The following is a 21,176-nucleotide window of genomic DNA, read 5'->3' as shown; positions in this document are numbered from 1 at the left end:
AACGTAACAGTAATGATTACTGTTACGTTCTCGTAAGCATGCTGAGTAATCTAATTACTCATTACTTGAAAAAAGGAATCGGATTACAGTAACGTGTTACTGCCCATTTTTGGTGGTGAGTAAACAGAAGAATGCTTGGAGCAGTGAGTGTATCAAGGAGCATTATATACCTGTGTCTCCTGAACCGCTTCAGCTCCTGTTCTTTTTACTGTATATTTTTCTTAATAGAATTATATTTTTTCAAAGTCATTTTATCCCAAGCACAACCTAAAGAGCCAGCATGCAATTTAGCCACTTTGGCTTCAGTACAGAAGCCCTGCGGTAGTAAAGATATATCAGTCTGTGTTTGTGTTTCTGAAAAGAGAAGCTGAACTGAAATTGATATAGGTTTGGGTGTGTTAAAAATGAGGGCAATCATTCAGCTCAGTTTTCATTTTACCCCTGTATCGAACGTATTGGAATTTGTGTTGAATGCTAAAATGAATGAGCTTATCTCACTGAAAAGCCATTAGTGTTACAGATTGCATTGACTTTCACTCTAAAGCCTGCCAAAGCTTTTGTCTCTACTCAGCGGTGATTTAGCCTGCGAAGGCTTCTGCAACATATCTAAGCTATCATTGACATTGATTGGCCATATTTAGTATCAAGGGACTCAGCATTGTGTTTTTAATTTAATGTCTCACTTCTGATATTCTCATATGCAGTCAAATAAATGGCACCCTGTTGGAAGAAGCAGTTAAGCTTTATATTGTTAACTAGCACAGTGCTGTTGTTTGTGTCGGGAATCTTGGTAGTTAAAAAAAATCTTTCACTTCCTGTTCAGTCTTCCCCGTTCTACACTGGGTTATCAGGTGTTAGCTGGATGAACGTATTTTACATTGTTGAAAACATGCTGCTGTAAAGTCAGTCTAATTGAACAATAAAGCGCCGTAATCCCCCTGTGTGCATAATGATATAAGCTGCAAGGAATATTCAGTACTCAATTAATTTTGGAATGGGCGTCATTCAGTGCTGTTTTTCTGTTTTTCTTCTCTGCTGAACACCTCAAGGGAAGACCTTCGACAGCTGTTATTTGCATAGTTTTCCTAGAAAAAGTCTGTGAAATGATCTTGATGTGTTGACAGTCCTATCCAGCTGTTCCTCTGGGCTCCTGAGCAATAACAGTAAGGTAGTGCGAGAACAGAGAGGGACGGTCTTATTGCCATCTTAGGCGGTGAGCTGCTTAAGGTTTATATTGGTAATATGAACACTACATGCAGATCCAGATAAACCTCATGTAATGACCAGTGCAGTTAATGGGGAATTATTCTTTTTTCCTTTTGCTTATATTGTTCACTAATCCATACATTTCCAGAAACATCTGCAAAATAATCATCTGTGTGTCTGCTCTGTTCCTAAAAGGACTTTGCTTCACTTTCCTTTACCTTTCTTTTCCTTCTAGTTAGTGAGTTCAGAAACAACATGTACAGTACAGTGAGGGCTTATTAAAGCCTGATTTGGCAGGTGGGGAATGCTAAGGTGTAGCAGCGCACCGTGGGGAGAAGAATTACTTCAATTAATTCACACAAAAACTTATTTTGTGAGTTTGTGTTCAGGCTGTGATCAGCTGACCTGTGATGCTGCTGCTGTGAGATGCTCAGAGTTTGAGCAGATGTTTCATAAGCTATGGGGCAGGTTTCCAACCCTAGACTGTATAAAGCAAGAGTAAGAGGTGAAATTCAGTGAGTGAATCTGATCTGTATATTTTTTGGTAAACTGATGTTATTACCCTGGTTGTAACCTAACATAAACCGTGAACATCACTGCGACCTTTACCACAGTACTGCATATTGACCAGCTTAACCTGCACTAAAGTGTACCAAACTGCCTAGTACAGTATTTTCATGGAACTTTTAAATCCACTGCATAATTAGTAAACTTAAGTTTCTTTTGCATGACATTTCACAAAAAACCTAATTCAGCAGCACATCATGCACAGATTAAAGATCTAATTTAAAAAGTTGAAAGTGAATTAGGACATTACATGCTGGAGTCCTTGTCTTTGTCGATAATCTCTGATCGTTCCTCTCTGTTCTCTCTCTCTTACATCTTTATCTCTGAGATGGCATTCATTAACTTTTTTTTTCTCTCTCGGGAAATACAGCAAATGTACATTTAACTAGCAGACAAACTGTGTGACAAACTGTGCAGAAACAAGTTGTGTGTTTGGTGATACTTGTTGCGTTGTTTTAAAAGCTGAATTTAAAATAACCTGCCATTTAAAGAAATGCCAAAGTACCACAACTGCAACTTCAGTTACATCTGCACCCTGAATGCGTCACGAGAATGAGAAAAGGAATGTGTTGAGGGTGTATGTAAACCTGCGATATTTTTATTGTTGCTGAGCAATGCTGTCCATGCTGTCACTGGAAGCCATGTCAGGTTGTAACACGTGAAAATATCACATAACACATATGTGAAAGTAATATTTATTAACCTGCCTGTCAGACTTGATGGCTCATCAATAGAACGTGTTGGAATGCTAATTCCAGTCAACTTTAACCCAATTACAGTACTGTAAAACAAATTAAAAAAACAAACACATTAAGAAAGTTTCATGCCATGGTAAGACTTGCATTGTGACTCATTTATTTATCTGGTTTTATACTCACATGCTACTTTTCTGGCCTTGGCTAAGAAATGGCATATTAACCAAAAACATGCTACACATAGCAGCAAACACTAAAATCTGCGAGAAAGTGTGTAGATTAAATGAAACAACTTTGAAATGAACCGATACTAAGATTTGCATGACACTGACTCAATCTTCAAATCTCCCTCTTTAAATGTTGTCCATCTCTGGTCCAGTTACCCAGCTGAGACACTCTAGATAAGCACGTCCTGTAGTCCAAAGAGTGTCTTCCTGCATCCAGAATAATCACACAGGTGCAAACGCAGGACTGTCAGCTTCCTCCCTTTGAAAATGATATTGTGGCTACATTTGCACCTCTACTGGCTTTGTGCCTGCATAAATATAGAGGACCTTACTCTTTCCAGTCCAGCTGCAATAGCCTTGCTGTCTGCCATCTTCATGCTGTCTGACATTTGGATGCTTTGCCCTCCACGCACCTAACTGGCTTACTCTGTTTGGTAGGATGAGCCGAAAGAAACTTTGCTTGTTTTTTGTTGAAAATAAAGTATTTTACGCAGCTGTAGTGTACTTTATAACAGAAAACAGTCACTGTGGTTGCAGTGACTTTGTCCCTGACCCCCATCCCCCCACCCTAGATCCCCCTTTAAAAAAAACAGAAAGTCTCTTTCTGATCTGGAACATAAAACACTGTCAAAGAGAAGACGCCATCCTCTATCGCTGCGTACCAGAACCACCCACTCCTTTAAGCTTCGTAAATGTCAGCTTGAATAACGTCAGACCTTGATGAAGAGTGAACATCTGAGAATCACTTTAAGAAGGTGTGATGAGGTAAAATAGGGTTAAAAATACCGTCAAACGCATTAATGGTTTACATTTGTGAATCATGTTGTGAATTAATTATGGCATCTGTTGATTTTCTAGTGTTTAGTCTGATAGAGCTGCATGCAGTTAGGTGAGGGAAAATATAAAGAAAATATAGGAAATGGTTGCATCTAGGGGACATTAACTGCACATGGGAAAAACAAATAAAATAGAATAAAATTAGTAGAAATTTAATACTAAAATTATTAAAAATGAAACTATTTCTTAGCTATTACCTACGATAATTCCATTTTGTGCCTCTTGTGGGCAGACTCGCTGGTATGGCAAACCTTTTTAGCAAACAGTTAGTTATTTACACAGGCGGGAAACAGGGAACAACATTATGATTCATTTGGAGTCATATTGCTGTCCACCTGGGAAATGGAAGTCAAATATATCCCCTTTGGTTTTCGGTCCTTTATAACTCCTGATGGAAACAGCTCAGAGGGTTTAATACAGACCCAGAAATTTGGTTCAGGATGCTTCAAGTCACCTTATGTGACTTTTTGCTTCAATACCAGGGAGATAAAAAATGGATTTTATGTTTAAATATGTAACAAAACAACAAAGACCTAAAAAAAATTAAAAAGACTGTTGCCAAGTAATACAGAAAAAACAGCAAAGTCATTAAAACTCCCATAGGCTTAAAATTCACTTAGCTGCAGTCTCGCACTGACACTAATAGATTCCTAGCATGCAATGAGAGATGGCATGAGCAAAACAGAGATGAGGCACTGTATATCCGAAGGCTTATCACTATTCTGCACAGATGTGGCTTGTGTGCGTGTCCAACTTGATGCCTGCTGATGTATAAATGGTGTTCTCTTCTTTGTATATTCTTCAGGTGGCTGTGACAGGGGCACCCCCGGGGCAGGACCCATGAGGAGTCATAGAAGATGCTCACAGCCTGGGCGCTTCTGCTCTTCTTAGCCATGTGGGTGAGAAGCACCTTTGGTGGCCCGCTCTCCTTTCGAATAGGTAAATTGCAAAACATAATGGCTTCCACTCTATACAGTGCATGCTTTTCATTCTACTTGAAATATCAGTGAATGAGTGCATTTAAGCTTTTAATTGTTGAGTGGGAATTGACATTTTGTTGCTTCAGAGCTGTCAGCTCAGATAGCTGGATATCCTAATCTTTGCAGTCTCCACAGTCTCGATAAAACTGGCTGGAGGAATTCAATCACAAATGTTGAAAAGTAGCCATGTTTCCTCACATGTCTGTAACACATGGCCTGAGGTATCAACAGGCTACAAAATTAATGTGTGAATGTGACACAGTCCTAATTGTCTGTAAGATACTACAGAACTACAGTCTATAATCTATAGTTGTTTTACAGTCAGCCACACAACAGTTAATGCACCATAGACTTTCATGACAACATTATAGTTTAAGAGTATCTGTCTGGTACAAACTTAATACTATATACTGTTTACTGTTTGCTGTTGTTTACTGTGTATGCTGTGTACAGTGATACAGTATAGCTTTAAGCAATTAGCCACTAAAGCAAGCTTAGACCCAAAACAAACCTATTATTCTAACTCTGCACATACCCACCCTTCCACCTGCATATTAAACGAAATTTAAGGTGCATAATTAGACGCGTGTCAGCTGACCTATCAGATACATTGATTACCTCTCTGTTTATTGCAGCTCTTTTAAATATTTAACTATAAAAGTAATCTGAGCATAGCAAAAATCTGACTCTTATCCTAATCTTGCCCTTTTTTCACTGTTGTAAGCGGCACTTGCAACTCTGCAACTATTTTGACTGTGACTGTTGGGACTGTTGAACAAACATTTTAAAGCAATTGCTAAAATCTAGCAAAACCACTGCAGTACTGTGGTTCTGGAAATAGTGGCTGATCGGTGGACCAAGACTAGATTTTTCACTGGAGAGTCTGCTTCAAAAGTCACATAAACTGCTAGAGTATGCTGGTAACCGATGGAGGTTGGTCCATCTTGTTATTATTCTCCTACAGTCAGCAGCTCTCTGACTCCCTGTCACTTGCTCCCCGTCTACCAAAAGTGTGATTGACTGTCTCTTCATTTATGTATAGAACCCTTGTCTAAGGTTGGAAACGCTTGTTCGTGTGTGTGTGTGTGTTCCTGTCTAGCTATCTTTGTGAGAACCAACAGTCACTTGTGAGGACACACAACCCGGTCCTCACAAATTTGAAGGCATTTAAAGGCCTTTTCTGAGGATCAAAATGTGGTTTTAGTGTCAAGGTTACAATTAGGTTATGGTTAGGTTTAGGGTAAGGGTTAGGGTTAGGCATTCATTTTTAACAGTTAGAGTTAGGGTAAGGAGCTAGGGAAAGCATTATGTCAATGAAGGTCCTCACTAAGATAGCTGAACGGGGTTGTGTGTGTGTGTGCACTACATATAGAAATTAATAGTATTAATAGTGAAACTGAGATAGAGATTCAGAATGACATTGATTCTGCGCCTCCCAAACTGTTCCCTGCTGTGATTTCTCAGTGGTCAGCTTTCAACTGTTCTTTTAACAAGAACACTTGAAAGTGAGATCTGTGTGCAGGTTAGAAGGGTGCAAGTTAATAGCACAGAAGCTGTGTACAAATGGCCATGTGGTTATATTAAGACTATTAAAAAAAAACAAATAAATCCAAAGGGTGCATTAAAAATAAGAGTGCCTCTTTAGATGATGTACAAATGCAATTCTAATTGTTCAGAAGAAGAAAAAAAAGAAAAAAGCTCATGGCTGATAAATGCACATCCTTTCTTGATCTTTTGTCTTTTCCCTTTACTTCTCTTGTGTGTAAAAGTCTTTTTATCTTTCCAGTATTTTGAACCTTGACGAAATGGAATCAGTTCAAACTGTCATTTTTGAGCGCTATCACCATCTCTTATTTTTGAACAAGGCATTTATGTATCACTCACTGTTTTTCTACCCTGTCTGTTCTGTCTCATACAGTAGCTCTGTCACAGCACATCTGCTGTTTGCAGAATTTTTTGCTGGATTGTCACATAATGCCCCAAACCATTTTCTGTATTTTGAAAACAGCAGAGTTTCAGAGTTTACTCTATCAACACAACCAAGAACAAATCATTCCTTGTTTGTGAATATCATCTGAGAAGTAGCTTGCAGCCGCATGCCTTTTCTTTCTCCCAGTTTTCCCTACCACCCTCCACCTGATTGTACCAGCTCCACAGCAGTGGTGGTTTATATTTATCTCAATGTTGCATCGTTGATGGATAATTAGGTGCTTGGCCTGTTTTTGTACATTTCTTCTAATGTCATCTTTGCACAGAACCCCATTCATTGCTAGTTTATTCCAGTACAAGGCATAGATATGCAAAAGTACAAACACACAGCCACATATACACGTTTCACAACCCACAGAGACACACAAACAAACACATAACCCAAAACACCACTACAACTCTGCCATTTGAGCTGCAGGAGATGGTATTTAACATGGCCGTCCCTAGAGTCCTGCCTGGCTGGCATAATGTCACTGTCTGGCCTTCTCTGAATGTGTGAGTGCCAAAAACAACCTCCTGTCCCTCACACATTACCGCCAGGACCAGCTAGCAGCCAGCAGCAAGCTCAGTGTAGGTGAACTGAGGAACTTCTCTTTGTGTCTGCCATGTTCTTAGCAAATCCAGGGATTAGGATCTACTTTTGTTTGTATATTAATTAAACCATGTGATGCAAAGTAAGTCTATTTACTTCAATTTTGATAAGGAAACATGTCTTCTGGCATTTTTATTGCTGCCTTGTGGTGGGGAACGAATTATGGGATAAACAATGTTTAAGTTGCAGTGGAGTTGCGATATCAGCCTGGGAAAGTACAAATTGATTTTCCTTCATTGTTCCTTTTAAAAAAAATGAAAGTAATGACAAGTGAAGCCTTAACCAAATAAAAGAAATAAAAGAGGTGAAATCAATCGCCAAAATACAATTATAAAAGAACAAAATGAGAAAACAAGAAGACAAACTGCAAACACTGCCTAAAAATGCTGGTTCACTACCATATGGTGCAGCTTGTTGCTGTGGGTGGTATTCAACCATTAGTTAAGTGAAAAAGTGTCTCCTGTGTAATTCTGTTCAGCTAATAACTTGGTACTTATGCTTATTTCCAGACAGTCATCTTCTAAACACACATTGCTGTTATGAGCTGGTGTCTTCTTTTTGTAATACTGAGATTTAAAATGTAGAAAAAAAAGAAGAGCTGAGCTATTCAGGACCAGTGCAACTTCAATTTCAACAAAGTCCCTAAACATCTAGCTGGGTTTATAAAGAAATTTAATCAATGCCTCAATATAACCCATGAATAATGACTGCATACATCAACATAAGGCTTAGCTCATGGACAGTGCTCTTTTTGAGCATAAGTTAAGATGAATGAAATCAAAATGACAAAACTGATCAAATGAAAAGGAACTTACTGAAATAAGCTGAAGTCTCTTTGTGTCTTGAAATGAGAAAGGTCTTTTAATGCTGTCTCTATTATCTACTACCCAGGTAGGACTAATGGGGAAATTATGGTTCAGCAGTGGTGTCATGTGGGCAGTCTGTTGGCAGTCCATGGGCAGCTTTGCACTGCCTTTCTACCTGCAGAGAGTGTCTGTTGTTAGATTGGGGGCAGAGCCAAAAATATGTGGTACAATTTGTCTACAAGCTACTCTTTCTTCTGCTGTTGTTGGTCCATCAGCCAGCTGAGACAGAAGTTCTTACATCTAAAGAGCTGAAGTGAAACCAAGTGAAAAAAGAGTGTCCACTGTAGTCACTGTCTGTGCTTTCTTTTTCTTTTCTTTTTTTTGGGCAAATCTCAGCCTTTCACCAATGCATGGCGAGCACTGTGCAGTTGTGATTTTGGAATATTTTGATGGAGAACTTTAGTGGCAGCTGACCACTTGCCCCAAAAGGTTCTCCTCAGGAAAATACCTCCACGAACAGACACAACCAAGGTACCATAAATTAAGCATTACAGTGCATAGCGCTTATCTGAAATCCAAAGGAATGGCTTGACACACTTCTACACATCTTCTATGATAATATCATTGGCTATACCATTTTAAAGACCATCCTGTATCTCCCTGGCTTGGCCTACCATCAGTGGTTCTTCAGAATCTTTTCTTCTAGTTCAAAAACCAATCAGGATTTCCCAGCACTAAGAACTAGTCCTCACAGTTCAGGGCCAGGATGTCTTTGTTGTGGTCTGTCACCATCACAGAGCAAAACCGTTACACGATTAGAGGCAGTAATCTCACCAGGAAGAGGCAAACACACTTCCTGTGCATAAGGTCGTGTCGCACATAAACCAACCTTACAGCAGCCCCGAGAACATAATGTGAAACAGCTCTAAATGATTAAAAACGGGTTTTAGTAGCTCTGTCTTTCACGTGGATTTCGCTACAATTAGAGCAATATTCAACAACACTACCAACATTGTCTTGCCCTGCAGAGACTCTCCATTCTGGCTGGTTTAATAGGAGAATATGAAAGCAAATTATCCGCTCCTCATACATGAACATGCGACATAAACAGTATTTTTTATATATGCTCACTTTTTTTTATTGGTGCTTTATTTTATTAAGTCACTTTGCATTATATGAAAAAAAGTATTAAGCCACACTTAAGGTATTTTCAGAGCCATTGCTACAGGTGTATGAAATGAAGAGCATCTAGCTATATAGATGCTCTTTACAAACATTTTTGAAACAGTAGGTCATTATAAAGTGCTCACTGACACTGAGCATGGTATAATAACATGCCACCATTGCAACCATTGCATTGTATGTAAAAGTAGCTGACGATCTGCTGGATCTAACTGCTTCTCTGGCATTAATATCAGCACAAACACTGCGCTGGGAGCTTCATGGCATTAGTTTCCATGCTTGAGCAGTTCCTGTAGGTGTACTACAGGAGTACTATATGTACACTGTACTCTTTTATGATGTGGTTTTCTGAGGTGGCAGCATCTCTGCTGGGGACAGGAAGAGACTGAACAGGCTGATCCGGAGGACCATCTCTGTTCTAGGATGCCCACTGCACCCAGTGGAGGTGGTGAGAGACAGGAGAATGGTGGCTAAGCTATCATCCCTTCTGGACAACATCTCCCACCCCATGCAGGAGACTCTCAGCACTGAGCGGCTCCTTCAGTGCCAGGCTCACGATGTGGGACAGAGAGATTTTGCAGGTCTTTCCTCTCCACTGCTGTCAGACTCTACAACAGAGACTTTGCAACTGACCAAACACACACATCCACATCCCCACATGTGCAATAGCAATAACACTAAGTGCAATACTCTTTTTCTGACAAACTTATATTTTACTCAGTTGCATATAGCATTTGCATTCTATTTTTATTCTATTGTATATACTATTTAATTTTATTATATTCTATTGAGTACAGTATCTTATTCCTATCATCTTATCCTATTCCAGTGTTTTTCTAATTTTTGCTATGTAACTATGCACTGATCACGTTCTGCTGTAACAAAACAAATTTTTTACGTGTGGGACTAATAAAGGTTATCTTATCTTATCTTATTATATATAGGGAGCCCAGTACTTTTTTCCATATAGTGTATTTTAACTTTGTGTTATTGCACTGCAAAACCAGTAAGCAATTTGTATAATTGATTGTCTTTGAAGGTAATTTCAGGGATTGCATAGCTTGTCAATAAACAGCTTGAACAGCTGTTTATTGACTATGTTATGCAATGGCTGGCAGGGGGATGTATGAAAAATAGATATCTCACTCCCTGACATTTAATTGAATCATCGGTTTCTTATTATATATGTTCTCGAGGATAACTCAAGAGGCAAGATATCTGTTTTGTTGGCTTTATTCGCACATTTGTTATTATTTTGTCAAAGTGCAATAGAAAGAAAAAGAGAGAACGACGACAATGTTCCCCACCATCTTCCTTCAGCTGTCCCAATGATCCCCAAGTCATCAGTGATCAGCTGGGATATGTAATCCCTCATGCATTTTGTATGTGTCTGGTGGTCTCCTCCCAGTTGTACATGTCCAGAGGGAAAGACCAAACGGCAACTTTAACAGATGCCTGAAAGTTATTAATTTGATGCTTCGAGAGGCAGCAGTTTAGTACTGCGGTTAACCCAGGTATTAAACATGCTTAGCACATTCTCATTAAGATTTGCTTTCAGTTTAGCTTATTCAAAACATCTAAATAACATATGGATATGTACGTATAGGGGAAAAAACGATCCATTTGAGTGAGTGTTTTTAAATGTTATCGTCTGTCAGTGCAAAGCACACCAGTAACAAAAATACCAGCAGTTTTTAAAATCCAGAAAATGGTGTAATGGCTCTACTTCTAGCTTGGTACTCATAGATCTGCTTTGCCAGATAATCAGATAATAGCAAACATTTTTCTATGTGCGTTTGTTACTGAAGTTTCTCAGTTCCAAGCATTAAATAAAACAATGTTTTCAATTAAACTCTTAAGAAGACAGCTGGAATTCTTGTTTAGCTGACAATCAACTGATTTATGTAAATAATCTTCAATCAAATTTGAATCATTATTAAGACAACTTAATGTCATTATCAGAGAAAATGAAACTTCATAGATAGTAATAACGAAATACTCACATATGCTGCCCTAAAGTTGCTGCTGTCCTCACAGTTAATGCATGAGTGTTGAACATAAAATGTTCAGATTTTTTACATTACTCCTAAAACACTTACAGAGCATCCCGGACTACTGAGGGGGCAGCAACAGGAGTATCTCCACAGGAAGAACTCAAATCGAATCTTTGTCTGCTTCTTTGCTCTCTTTTCCGAAGTCAGTGGGAGAACACGATAGAGGATTCTCGGTGGGGTAAATTCAATTGGTTTTTCTTTCCCAGCAGCAGAGTCTGACCCTGCACCATCTACCTGGCAGGCTGGCATCATGCGAGCTCTTAGTGAGGAATAGTTTGTTGTGAGATAAATGTATTGAATACAAAATGTGCTGTCATCATTAAATGTTTAATAAGGAATACCGCATCCTATATGGGCTCAGTCATGTAGGTCTAGAGACCCGTGGTAACCACTGGTTGCTAGGGAAAAATGTGTATTTACCCAACATGCAGGATAGTGATGGGATTTCCGGCTCTTTTTAGAGATCCGGCTCTTTAGGTTCGGCTCACTAAAAAGAGCCGGCTCTTTCGGCTCCGAACCGGCTCTTCAGGTTGTTTTGTTGCTTTAATTAATTTATTATTAACAATAATATAAAATTATGCACAAAAGGAATTACTAACGTAAAAACAAGTGGTTTTATTTATATATGTTTATATATAAATATATGCGGTGGCCCCTAGAGACAAAACACGTACAAACTCCAAAACACATTTCTAGCATGAACTGAACTTCCAAAGCAGAGCTACTAGATCACTTAAATTACACAATTGAAAGCATGTGTGTATTGTTTGTGTATTTATACACAGGCACTCATATATATATTCAAATAATTTAAAAAAAAGTTCATTTACCTGTTATTACCACACACCAAATCCGGTCGTTGGTACTTGCTGGCTTGTGTAGCCACAAGATAACAAAGGCTCAACACTGCGCCCAGCATCCTGGGGCACTTCTGTTGTCTTTTGTACGTGTTTTGAGTTTTTATGTGCTTCTGAGTTTTTAAATGCTTCTGAGTTTTTACGTGCTTCGGAGTTTGTACGTGTTTTTACGTGTTTTGGAGTTTTTACGTGTTTTGGAGTTTGTACGTGTTTTTACGTGTTTTGGAGTTTGTACATGCTTCAGAGTTCGTACGTGATTTGAAGTTTGTATGTGCTTTGTCTCTAGGGGCCACCGTAAATATACTTTTATTTATTCACTCCACATAAAATGTAATAAATAAATCATAATACAAAAATCAACTATTCACATTTCAAGTTTTAACTATTTAAATTTTCAGCTTTTTCCTTTCACAAATTTAAAGTGAAAAGAACACAAAACACTGCAAACCACAACACAATTAAATATAAATTATAATATGAAAACTAAAAGAACATGCATATTCTCTGTCATATGGACCTGCATGAATAAACTTTCTCAATCCTTTATCATCTGCAACCGAAAATAGTTGTGGATGATTACTATACCTTTCTAATGTTGTTGTCCCTGCCTCTCTTTCTCTCTCTCTGGCTCTGTTCCTGTGCTACTGAGTGTAACTACCGCCCCTCCCCCCTCTGCCCAGCGTAAAGCACAAGGCTCGCGTGCAGAGTGAAGCGGGAAAAAAGTGCGAGAGAGAGGCTGAGAGAAAGAAAAAAAAAAAAAAAAAAAACCCACGTGACGGCTCGCGATAAGGAGCCGGCTCGCGTCGTTCACGTCAAAGAGTCGGCTCTAAGAGCCATTTCGTTCGCGAACGACCCATCACTAATGCAGGATGTTGCTTGTTGTCGCTGGGTGTCAAAGATGATGCTGCAACAAAAACCTCCTTGTGATTGCTTTGGTTTCTATGGTTGCCCGTACTTTGTATAGAGACTTGCCTACTAACACTCACCAGCTACTTATTAAGCAGATGTCAAACTGTAGAAAAGGCAAGGCAAGTTTATTTATATGGCACAATTCAACAGCATGATTCAAAGTGCTTTATAGAGACATTAAAAAAACAAAAACAAATAAAAAGCATGATTTAAAATGGAAAGGAACAGTAGATAAAATCATTAGTTAAGATGTAAGTTTTGAAATTTAAGCTTAACAGTAAAACAGTGTGGATTTGGTGCTTTATTCAAATGCAGCTGAGAACAGGTGAAGCTTCAACCTGGATTTAAATAAACTGAGTGTTTCAGCTGATCTGAGGCTTTCTGGGAGTTTGTTCCAGATATAAGGAGCATAAAAGCTGAATGCATCTTCTCCGTGTCTGGTTCTGACTCTGGGAACTGATAAAAGACCGGATCAAGATGACCTGAGAGATCTGGAAGGTTCATACTGGGTCAGGAGGTCACTGATGTATTTTGGTCCTAAACCATTCAGAGCTTTATAGGCCAGCATCAGAACTTTAAAGTCTATCCTCTGACGGACAGGCAGCCAGTGTAAAGACCTCAGAGCTGGACTGATGTGGTCCACTTTTCTGGTCTTAGTGAGGACTCGAGCAGCAGAGTTCTGAATGAGCTGTAGTTGTCTGACTGACTTTTTAGGTAGACCTGTAAAGATGCTGTTACAGTAATCAAGCCTACTAAAGATGAATGCATGGACTAGTTTTTCCAGGTCCTGTTGAGACATCAGATCTTTTATCCTTGAAATATTCTTGAGGTGATAGTAAGCTGACTTTGTTATTGTCTTAATGTGTTTTTCTAAGTTTAGGTCTGCGTCCATCACTACACCCAAATTTGCAACACAAAGCAGAAACAAAGACTATTCACCTCCAAAATAAAAGTATTGGAATATGTTGGTTTCAGTGCCAGAAGGCAGAAGTTTTACTCTGAAGGGGAGAAAAACTACATACTTACTACTTACTTACATATTTTCTACTCGAGCACTCAAAGCACCTTATACAACATGTCTTATTCACACCCATTCAAATAAAGACTTTTTTTCTATGCTTAAGAGCTTTCTATCGTCCACCCACAATCAAAGAGCAACTTAGGGTTACTATCTTGCCCAAAGATATTTGGCATGCAGACTAGAGCAGCCAGGGATGGAACCATCAACCATCACATTAGTAGATGGCCTCCTGAGCTACAACCACCCCAACATTCTCAACTTACACTTTGCATTGCACTTTCTCAGGTTTCACCATCACTGATGGTTAGTCACCAAGTGTTTGTGGACAAGTGGGTGTTTTTCATGTAACCAAAACAGTTGAAAAGAGGTTTTTGATGCAGCATTTTCTTTGCAACCAGGTTGCCAACTGCTCTCTAGGCTTTTGTGACTGCGGTTGGGTTGGGTCAGGTTGGCTGTAGCTCAGGAGGTAGCGTAGATTATCATAATCAAAAGGTTGGTAGTGTGATCCTTGGCTGCTGCAATCTCCAGTCTTGGGAGAGATCCCCATGATCTCAGATGTGTTCATCAATGTGTACAGTGAATATTAGATACAAAGCACTTGGGTGTAGGAAAACGTGCTTTGGTAAAAAGCATGGCCTCCTATTTTGGTGCTGAATTTTGGCAATAGAAATAAATCATTTGCTGGAGTACCAGTATTAAAATTACTGTTTTTCTGGAGAGAGTGGGCTCTAGTTTGTGTGCTTGTATTTGTTCACATCTGTGACCACTGTTATGCACTGTATGTGGCTCCAGACACCAGGGGCATGTAAGGTGGATCAGCAAAATTGAAGCCCACAGGTAGGGTCTAATAGTGTAATTAGCCCTGCTGAGGTAATACCCACATGTCAGCAGCATCACACTGTCACTTCCCTCAGTTCAGCCCCATCTACGCTCACAGGGACTTATTAAGGCTGGCTGCTAGAGCCACCATGGCTGAGTCATTGTGCCCTTGCCTCCAGTCAGGTTCATTCTGCCCTCGCATGCTCTGATTTCAGCTGGCATCTATGAACTCATTTAACACACTGTTACTGGAAGAGCAGAGAAGATAGCGTGTCCGAAAGGAAGGAGAGTAAATAACTGTGAGGGAAGCATCCTGCAGTGCTTTGACATATCATTTGAATTGTAGCATTGGTTCCTCTGTGGTGAAAAATGCAAATGTTGGCTTGAATGGATGCTAAAGCAGAGACCAAGATGTCCAGCTGAGGAGCCACAAGAGGAGATTTAATGATTAATCTCTCTGCTTCTAATTAGTATGGGAGCCATTAGGTTAATGACACTCAGACATGTGTACTCACGGAATTGAAGCCACAGGGTACATTTTCAGCTAAACCTCTTTTTCGGCGACCACCTGTTACAAGAGTCAACTCAAACTGCTCAGTTTTCTTTGATTCGATCTGAGGCCAACAAAGGTAATGAGGGTATAACAGAAAGAAACGGTGCTTAATTACAGAATACCGCATGTGCAGAGAAAGAAAAAGGCTCTTTGTTATAGCATACATCAATCATGTAATTGGAAAATGTTTGTCCAGGACTGTAGAGAGGAAATTATGAGCAGAATTAATCCCACATACATGCACATACAAATCCATCCTCAGGCGCTGACTGAGGGGGGAAAGTTTATGATTAATCTCCAAGGTTTTAATTAGCGGGGCAGGTGCTGAGACCAATCATTTAGTTAATGGCAGGAATGGCAGATAGGAGTGATGTTATGCAATTATGCACACTATTTTGCTCCTGAGCCTACCGCATAAATTATTCACCAAATCTGATAAAGTCACAGTGAATACGTAGCGCGCTTATACTTTAGTTTTAACCACACACATCCCAACAAACACACAAAACACAGCCTCCTGAATTAATGTGTTCTCCACAGATAAGAACAAATTGAAATAAATATTGCCCATTTGGTCATGTGCATGCACACATACCCTAAATGCACTCTAAAAAAAGCCCACACATTAGCTATTATCAGCTACACACAAACATAAAAACATTTACACTTGAATTATTAACAAACTAATTACAAGCTGCAGGATGATGTTTGAGGATGTGTAATGGGGCATTGCCACACGCTGAGGTGGAGGAATGTGAGAGCGAACAGGGTTGCTATCCTTTTCAGTTATGCGATGATGTAGAATGAAAAGTATAACCAGAATACTGGCTGAAGCTTAAATGGAATCAGGGCCTTGGTTGTTTGTTTTGTGTTGTCATCTGTTCACGTGCCAGCCTATAAAACAAACAGTAGACCAAACAGCATCTATAACCCTTGTGATTATGGCATTAACCAGCTTCTTATCTACTGCCAGCCTACCTCTTATGAAAGTCCTTGCATCAGAGATGGATTGCTTGTTCTGACACGGTCTCACGCCTTGCTCTGCCCTGACATTCGTTTCTGTTTTAGCTGTCACGTCACTGCAGCAGAAAGATCTTTATGTTCTGTATCAATTTTGCACTTAGGTTATGAAACATAAGTCAAGGAATAACGTGTGAATCAAGTGAGCATTATTTTATATCTGAAATATGTAAAATTGGACCCTTTAGCAAGTAAATTATCACACAGAAATGATTGTTAAATGCCTTTAAATATAAAATGTGAATTATGTCATTGGAATACTATTACTAAGAGATCTTGGAAAAGGGAGGTAGTGATTACATGAGTAGACAGATAGATATGATGTTATTGTGTACTGATGCTCAGTTGATGCTAAAAACTTTGGATCGTCTCATAATTACATTACTTCCTTTACACTTTCTTAAGCAGCACATTCCTGAATTGCTTGCAAATGGTCCAGAATGCCACTTTTTGGCCACGGTCTATTTATACTGGCTCCCTGTAGAATTCATAAACCAACTGATTGTTAAGTTCAAATACTCAGAGGCATACATGATGAGTCACCCACCTAAGCTGTAGCTCTGTTTAGGCGAGGTATTTAATCTACAATAACTAACACTTAATACTTTGGCCTTTATTTTCTCCGGGGAGGAATCAGGGACATTTTTTTCATTGTTTATTTCTATTCGTCCCACATTTGCACCACACGGCGCTGCATCTCTTCGACAAGGACATCAATTTCCTCTTAGAAGTAGCGGTGTTTGTGCAGCAGATCTTGACTCTCCTCATCCATTACAGTCAGGGCATGGTGGAGAGAGCACTGCTTTTAAAGGGAATTAGAGGAGATGATTTGATTATTCGTGATTGATGTCAACCCCAAACTTAGAGTAATTTATTCTCCCTGTTCTAAACCATTTTACACCTCCAGCACGTGAGCACCATGCCCGCGTTCTCAAAAGGAATTAATATCAGTCATTTTTTTCAAAACTATGCGAAGTCCACGAACTTGTGCCAGTGATTGTGCTTATGGCTCGATTCATTAAAATATAGTTATGAATGCTGTGAAATGCCCTGCTTTTTTCCTGTGGAGAGCTAGAGGGGAAAAACAGCTTTTGTTGGCTGTGCTTTGATTAGGGTGAAATAAAACACAACATCAATGGCAGGTTAAAATCCATGCATATACTGGCTCAGATATGCAGAGAATCATATACAGAAGCATCTTCCCTCCCTAAATGCAATGATAGCAAACTTTTCTGATGTCCTCTCATCGAGCTGCTTGTTAGTCTGATGCAGAGATAATGTTTTTTTATGCATAGATGGCTACAGCAGTGTGGTCTGCAGTTACAGTGTGTTCTGTAACTGCATGTCTTCAACACAACAATATTATCGTTTAAACATTCCTGAGTCTCAGTACCTTCTATATTGAAATTTTAGGGAAACTGGCTGCCTCATAAAACTGCATGTGGTCACCATTTATACCACATTTATGATAGCGCAATTTTATTAGAGGCGTACTCTGACTGTTCTGAGCACCAAAAGTGTTTGGTGGTAGTGCAAAGAAAAGATTTGGTCTGAATAGAGTTCGTATGAGTGAGTGGCCTGAGTGATGACGGTTATTCAGGCCATGGGTCAGACTGGTGAGAGGTGGGGTGTGGGGGAATAGTGTTTGTTAACAGTCCGAATGGCCCAGGGGAAGAAGCTGTTTGTCGGTCTGGAGGTGTGGGACCTTATTGACCCGAGGCGCCGAGCAGACAGCAGTGGGTCGAACAGAAAGTGGGCGGAGTAGACAGTGGTTTTGCAGATCTTCTCAAACTTTAATGTACTTTTCTGCATTCATGATTCAGAATCAGAATATAAAATGGATTCTAATTCTAATTCTGAATCAATAATCCAGAAAAGTACAATCAAGTTTTGATCCAGCATACAGTACCATGTGGAAAGTGTCTTCATTCGGACATCAACCAAAAATGAAATGTCTCACCAGCACCCAAGTACACACAGGTATCATGCTGTTTGATGTTTAAAAGGAGTATAAAAGCCAGTAGTTAATTAAACACTGGGACTTGTATAATGTCCAGAGGTGTGGTTGTGACAACTAAACATTTTTAATTTCAATAGCTGTAGATTTAGATTTTTTTTAAAAATAAACTGCCTCTCTGATTGTAGTTACTTGAAGGTGTTTATTGGTGAAGTTGTGTATTCGTATCAGCCACATTATGTTTTGTCAAAATTTCCTTACATATCCATCCTGGTATGTTTTCCGGTTGTTTGAGCATGTATTATTTACCTTCATGTTAAAGTAGTGAAGCTTTGACACAATGAGTACGGTGCCTAAGTGCTTTGAAGACTATTCCTGTGTAAACACAGATGGGTAGGTGGAGTTGCTCTGTCATTTAAACAAACAATATAATAAATGAGGAAAGTAATTAAAGAGATTGAAAGGAGAACCTCAGGTTTTTTTAAATAATGAATAACCTTAATATTGTGCTGTAATACAGTCGGTGTAAGACCATAAAAGAGTACTGCAAGTGTTTTAGTGCATATAGTTATTACATGGTAATGACCACAGATGGGCTCAACAGTAAAAGCCTGCCTTTAATATAAGCCTGCTTCAAATGAAACACTCAGTCTTCTTTAATGTAAATTGCCTGAAGTTTCAGACTGTTTCAAATGATGCAATACTTAAAATGATTTATTCAGTACTTAAAATTACTTATAATATAATTTGTGACTCGTTTCCTGTAAAATACCCTGAAGTTATACACAACTTACATTTACTTACAGTATAATTATTTCTGCTACTTTGTGAAAACTTGAATTGTTACCCTGTTATTCTACTGTATGTATCAGGAAGGTCAGTAAATACAATATATTATAATTTCAGGTAAAATACATTTAAATTCCTTTTAATTATAATGTGCTTTGACTCAATTAGTTACTCATCCAACATATATACAAATAGTAAATACTATAGTATGTTATATAGTCTACACTCCCAAGCTTCCTTTGTTTTCTGACAGATTTTCTTGCTCATTTTTGTCATTTCTTGTGTTGTTTATGCTCTTCTTGTGTGGCACATGCGGGCTGCTTTACAGACTCTGCCTTTTTGTCTGTTCGCTATTTGGATTATTTACCTCACTGCCAGGCTTTCTGTGGATGACCTCTGCCTTTCCTCTGAATAAAGGTTTGGATTTTGGAGCTTTTTACTTAGTTTACCCTGCACTTGGATTTTTCATCTCAGCGTTTATTACAGATGCAGAATCCCTACTTAAGTGTCAGGCGGAGACGGGGAACACTCTGCTGCTTTGTATGTATCGACATGACACAACCTCAGAGACAGTAAATGACCTAGACATATGCGGCACACTACTCCATTCAAATGTGCACACACGCAAAAAGAAAGATTGTATTTTTGTGCTTTGGCAATATTGTTTCTGAAAGCTTTCGTGCCAATAAAGCTGAACTGAAACGTAAAATTTAAGCGGAAGCCTGTGAAGGAGATGCACAATTATGAAACCAGCTGGAACTAAAACATAAACCATTTTTAAATTTATTTTGTCGTCCCCATATTACCTTAAACTGTATAAATAACAAGACAAAATAATAAGTAACAAGCATATACACTATTATCTGTAACCTCAGATGCACATATATACACACAACTAAATTGTGTCTTTTTCTGTTCACCACTGTTAGTAAGGCGTAAAGGAGATCACAAATGGCTGCCATTACAGAGAAACATCCGAGTCCAATTTATGCTGTTTAAGAAGTTTCAAGCAACCAGTCACACTTGCCACACATTCAAAATGTCCTTGCACTATAGATGTAAGTGTTGTTGTTTTTATGGCCACAGAAGAATGCATTATTCTGCAGCTCAAAGTAATGGCAGCTATGCTGAAGCTAATGGCCGTTGTTTTGGATCATCACAGAAACTTTGTTTGGGATTTGCTCTATTACCTCAGGAAAACACAAGGAACAACTGAGATTAGTGATGAGATAAAGCTCAGTGTTCCTACCAGGCAGTTTCACACACCCGAGCAGCTGTTTTTTTCCCTCCTCTCCTGTTTTATTTCTGTGTTTAGTCTACGAGGACAGTGGTGTAGAGGAACCCCCATTGGCCCCTTCTTCACTTGCCTTTTTCTTGCATTTCAGATGGATCAATTCCTCTAGCACAGCAAACCTTAACTGCTGACATTTGGAGGTTAAAGGGTATCAAGTTGTGTCCCTCGTGCATATGAAGACCCCAGATGCTTATTTTCACCTGGCAGCAGGAAGCTTCATGAAGGTTCACTATATCCCCCTGTATGTGAGCCCTCTCCCCTACTGAAAGCCTGACCTATGAGCAGAAATGGCCAACAACAGGGATACAGTATCTCTTAAGGTGCAGTGAAAATGGGAGAGTGGATGTCCTGGGGAAAGGCATCTTGGGGAGTGTTCAGTACTTGCTTGCAGTGTTGCTATAAACTAAATTTTTTTACCTGTATACTATTGAGTGTTACTGTAATTATTAAAAAACAAACAAACAAAAAAACTAAAAATAAAGTTAACTTTTTGAGATTGGGCATTTTTTTAAAGAAAAATGCAGCTGTTTACCTAACAATATGGCCAATTTCTATATTTTTTTCAGTAGCCCTAGGCTAGCTCAGAGCTCCAGAAAATTGTGCTGGACCAACATTAGCAAAATAATGAAGGAAGCCACTTTTGTTTGTTTTGTTTAATCCATTAGTAATGGTGAAAAGCAAGCACCTCTCATCTCAGCTGGGGTCAGCCTGACACTCCCTTTGGTCGTTTACTAAATACGGATAAATTGTTTTGAGCTTGATTACATTTGGCACCTTTGGCATTTTATTCATTAAACAGATTTAATTCTTTAAATACAGTTT

General features: G+C 39.0%; 1 protein-coding gene across 1 annotated transcript in view; it reads left to right on the top strand.

Annotated features, from left to right (window-relative positions):
- Nucleotides 1-21,176, top strand: part of grik4 (glutamate receptor, ionotropic, kainate 4) — a 364,478-nt gene that overhangs the window by 168,816 nt on the left and 174,486 nt on the right. The window contains exon 3 of the mRNA XM_085429452.1: nt 4,338-4,471. Within this exon, the coding sequence (XP_085285578.1) occupies nt 4,390-4,471 (82 nt within the window). The 5' untranslated portion in view covers nt 4,338-4,389. The remainder of the gene's footprint in view (nt 1-4,337; nt 4,472-21,176) is intronic.

Source organism: Rhamphochromis longiceps, linkage group LG14 (assembly GCF_057381845.1).
Source record: "Rhamphochromis longiceps isolate RC_006_pf linkage group LG14, R_longiceps_female_GT1.1, whole genome shotgun sequence".
NCBI classification, from domain to species: domain Eukaryota; kingdom Metazoa; phylum Chordata; class Actinopteri; order Cichliformes; family Cichlidae; genus Rhamphochromis; species Rhamphochromis longiceps.
The sequence above is the reverse complement of the archived record's forward strand: the minus strand, read 5'-3'. Positions and strand labels throughout refer to the sequence as shown.